The sequence below is a fragment of the Athene cunicularia genome (assembly GCF_003259725.1).
Source record: "Athene cunicularia isolate RWA chromosome 5 unlocalized genomic scaffold, athCun1 chr5_part1, whole genome shotgun sequence".
In the NCBI taxonomy this organism is placed as follows: domain Eukaryota; kingdom Metazoa; phylum Chordata; class Aves; order Strigiformes; family Strigidae; genus Athene; species Athene cunicularia.
This window is the reverse complement of record NW_020799101.1, coordinates 42,607,940-42,612,023: the sequence shown is the minus strand read 5'-3', so window position 1 is coordinate 42,612,023 and position 4,084 is coordinate 42,607,940. Positions and strand designations below refer to the sequence as shown.

Here is a 4,084-nt window from a genome sequence, read left to right as displayed (position 1 = left end):
CAGGGCCCGCCGGGCCTGTTTCACCCGCCCGGCGGCAGCGGGGACACACAGAGACACGGGTACCGGCCGTCTGGGTCTCTGCCATCCCGGGGCTGGACGGGGCCGGTTAGGCGGTGACTGGGGCCGGCTGCCAGGGCCGGGAAGCGGGAGGCTGCGGTGCCCCAGCCTCCTCCCCGTCACGGGAAGTACATTCCCGTCTGGGCCGGGCAGTGGGAGCAGGGAGCCCTCCTGCTTCGACCTCCCTGTTTTTAAAAGCAGATACAACGAAGTTAAAAGGTTCGGTGGATAGCCTGAGTTAAAGGAAAATGGTTAACGGAAGGGTAGACCAGTAAAAACCCGTCTGAGTCTCCTTCCCCTTCACTTCAGGCAGGTGAAGGCTCAGGGAAAGCTCAGTAACAGAGGAGCCCCCCGGCCTCGCCATGGCCATACCTATTGCAGTTCTTGACTGCGACCTCTTGCTCTATGGCCGTGGACACAGGACTTTGGATCGCTTCAAGCTGGAGGATGTCACGGATGAGTATCTAGTATCCACATACGGCTTTCCCCGACGGTTCATTTACTACCTGGTGGAGCTCCTGGGAGCCAGCCTCTCTCGCCCTACGCAGCGGTCCAGGGCCATCAGTCCGGAGACGCAGATACTCGCCGCGCTAGGTTTCTATACCTCCGGCTCTTTCCAGACTCGTATGGGGGATGCTATTGGCATTAGTCAAGCCTCCATGAGCCGCTGCGTGGCCAACGTAACCGAGGCATTGGTGGAAAGAGCCTCACAGTTTATTCACTTTCCTGAGGATGAAGCTACGGTACAGAGCCTGAAGGATGACTTTTATGGGCTGGCAGGCATGCCAGGAGTGTTGGGGGTGGTTGACTGCACCCACGTGGCAATCAAAGCACCCAATGCTGAGGACCTGTCCTACGTGAACCGAAAGGGTCTCCACTCCCTGAACTGCCTGATGGTTTGTGATGCCAGAGGAGTCCTCCTGAGCGCAGAAACGCACTGGCCAGGCAGCCTGCCCGACTGTGTGGTGTTGCAGCGGGCAGCCCTTACAAGTCATTTTGAAACTGAGCTACATAAAGATGGCTGGCTCCTTGGTAAGTCAATTTTTCATCATTGTTTTCTGTGGAAAGTCTATTGTATGTTGGCTCCTTATTGGGTCTAGAGCCTCCAGCCACAAGTGATACGTTTACTTTTGATCACTTTCCTGCAAATTCCTTGAGATTTGTGATTCAGTTTGGACAATCCTTCTCTTAGAAATCTAGAACAGTAATTTCCAGTCTCTGTTTTATACACTCTGATTATTGTGCGTATTATTTTACATTTGTTCTGTTAAGAGCTTGTTTTCAGTATCCTACACCCTTTTAAGCTGAATTATGCAATTTTTAATTCTATGTAGGGTCCTAGTCCAGCTGTCTTTCACTGTATTATGTAGTAAATGAATTCTCTTAAAACTCTTCTGTGTTCTTCCAGGATTTCCTGTGTAAAATTGAATGCCTTTATTTTGGTGTTTGCCACATTTGTAAACCTGAGTGTTGCTCTTTCATGCTTTCTCATACCTTCTGTTTTAGCCAGAGAAATGTTTTTCTGTATCTGTGCTACCAGAAAACCAAGGGCCAAGAGCTGAAATCTGTGGTTAACTGTATGTAACCTGTCCTCCTCCTTTTCACTGCTAACAGGTGACAGCTCCTTCTTTCTCCGAACGTGGTTGATGACCCCTCTGCATATCCCTGAGACGCCTGCTGAATACCGTTACAACATGGCGCATTCTGCCACTCACAATGTCATTGAGCGGACGTTCAGGACCATTCGGTCGCGTTTCCGCTGCCTGGATGGGTCCAAAGGCACCCTGCAGTATTCTCCAGAGAAATCCAGCCACATCATTCTGGCCTGCTGTGTACTACATAACATCTCCCTGGAACATGGGCTGGATGTGTGGTCTTCACCAGCCACAGGGCACATGGAACAACCAGAAGAAGAGTACGAGCAAATGGAATCAATGGACTCGGAAGCCTGTCGTATTCGTCAGGAACTTTTACTTACTCATTTTAGCTAATGATGTGGAAGCCTGTCGTATTCGTCAGGAACTTTTACTTACTCATTTTAGCTAATGTTGTGGCAGAGAGAAGGCTTTTAACAGTTCATCTGCAGAGATACACAGAGCAAATATGTCCTTTCCTCTTCTTTAAGTCTGTAAAGACTAAGCAGATGTGAGACAAGGAGAGATTTTACTCTCTTCATTTCAGGTGGTATTCTGAGCTTCTCTCAGTCCCTCCAGAGATGCAGTTTAATTGCTTAACTTTTACTGTAGAGACTCCCCTTTCACCTGGCTTAGAAAACGGTGACTAATGTGAGATCAGTTGAGAAACTTGGGAAATTGTCTTTGATAATGATGAAAAATCTGTAAGCCTTGCACTGTTTTACAAAGCAACAATTCCATGACACTTTGTAACCCAAACCAATTATGATTAATCTTTAAACACAGACTAAACTTCCATCTGGGCTCCTGTCTGCCATGAATTCATGAGCAGCAAAGCAAACATTTATCTTTTTGTTTGCAGGTATAGATCCTTGCTAAATTACATTTTGCAGTTTTGCAGATCTCACGAACTCCAGCGAGTCCTCTCAAAGCTGACAGCTGTGCCCTGGCAGGGGTCTGGCTTCTTGCTGGGTACACACTAGTGCTTGCTTGTAGGTCCAGAAGGGTTGAAAGTTTCTTTTTTCCCAAACAGACTGGAGAAGATGTTAAGCTATGGTTGACTCTATTGGTTACTTAACAGATACCAGGAGATATTAGGGCTAGTAAATCTCAGTCTAGGTCTTGCTAAATATGGCTGCCACAACAGAAAATTACTCATCTTGTTGGCTGCTGTAAAAGAGATGCCAAAGACTGGCCAGGTCACAAAAATTGAACTGATGATTGCAAAAGTTCTCCATTTAGATCAGAGCTGATGTATGGAAAGGCTACTCTGCCACTGCTGGCAATCTACCTATTCAGTGGAAAAAGACGATTAATATACGCAGTTGTTGCTGGCACAAGACTGGGAAGTTTCCTGGCAATGTTCTCTTTCCAAAAGATGCAATTGTTTCCAAGGATCTCTTGACAGCAGTCTGAGAAAATATTTTCTTAGATTTTATTGTTTAGTGGGCAGTAATTGAAACAAAAGTGGTAGGGAATGGAGAATGCTGCAAAAACGTAGCTACTTAAAGCAATCATCTGGCATGGTAAGTCTGTCCTTTAGAGGAAATGAACCTGGATCATGCCCTACGTTTGAAGAACAAGGAAGTATGGAACACATTCCTAACTATAGGACAGAGATGCAGGATTAGATATAGTTCTGTCAGGTTTGCAATGGCAGTAAGCATTTACTATCCTACAGAAAACCAAGTGTGCTTTATGATGTATACGCAAGGTGTTTTCATAATAAGCTTTGACAAGAACTGTAAAATCATGTACAACAATCTGAGATGTAATTCTGTTTTCTTTACACATCTTCTCATGAGGTATCATGTAAGAACTACTGTTACTCTGGCAAAAAAACCCACTCTTTTTACCTAGCAAGAAGCATACAAGCACTGTTTTCTTAAAAAAAACAATTTTAAGGTAGGAGTTGCTGCCTTATATGGTGCCTGATGGCTCATAATATATCTGACAGACTATGCTAAAAATACTGATCTTTAGACCTAAACACCATCAGACGCTGAATAAATTGCGTGGGTGACACTAAGGTCAAGTGAGACTTGGACACATGTAGGTACAAATGCTGTCACGTAATAATGAGCCCGAGTTTCTCAACTTATGCTATGAATAGCTCTTCTCGGCGTGTGACCAGACCAGAGTGAACTCAAACTGGAGGCACTTTCCAGAACGCATTTGCTGCTGGGTTTTGTCTTCCGTCAGGTCACTGTCACCTTTGGTAGAATTTAATTTCAAATCTGATCTCACTCCTTATCAGTTTGGGCAAAAACTGCATCAGGCCACACCAGACAAAACCATCCCACTCCAAACTACTATTCTTCCTTGAGTCAGATGTCAGTACCCTCCAGTTCACTTGGGAAATGGAACTTTCTCAACTAGAGAGTACTTTCCCT

At 45.6% G+C, this 4,084-nt stretch overlaps 1 protein-coding gene across 1 annotated transcript; it reads left to right on the top strand.

Annotated features, from left to right (window-relative positions):
* The first annotated feature begins 6 nt into the window (after positions 1-6).
* HARBI1 (harbinger transposase derived 1) lies at positions 7-2,053 on the top strand. Its single transcript, XM_026850058.1, has 2 exons — positions 7-1,089; positions 1,672-2,053. The coding sequence occupies exons 1-2, from the start codon at positions 420-422 to the stop codon at positions 2,046-2,048; spliced, it is 1,047 nt and encodes a 348-aa protein (XP_026705859.1). The 5' UTR covers positions 7-419; the 3' UTR covers positions 2,049-2,053.
* The last annotated feature ends 2,031 nt before the right edge of the window (positions 2,054-4,084 follow it).

Bases quoted from the DNA above. Each gene is read 5' to 3' on its own strand.
- HARBI1 (XM_026850058.1), top strand. From the start codon at position 420: ATGGCCATACCTATTGCAGTTCTTGACTGCGACCTCTTGCTCTATGGC. The intron at 1,090-1,671 runs GTAAGTCAATTT...CACTGCTAACAG, and splicing joins TAAAGATGGCTGGCTCCTTG to GTGACAGCTCCTTCTTTCTC.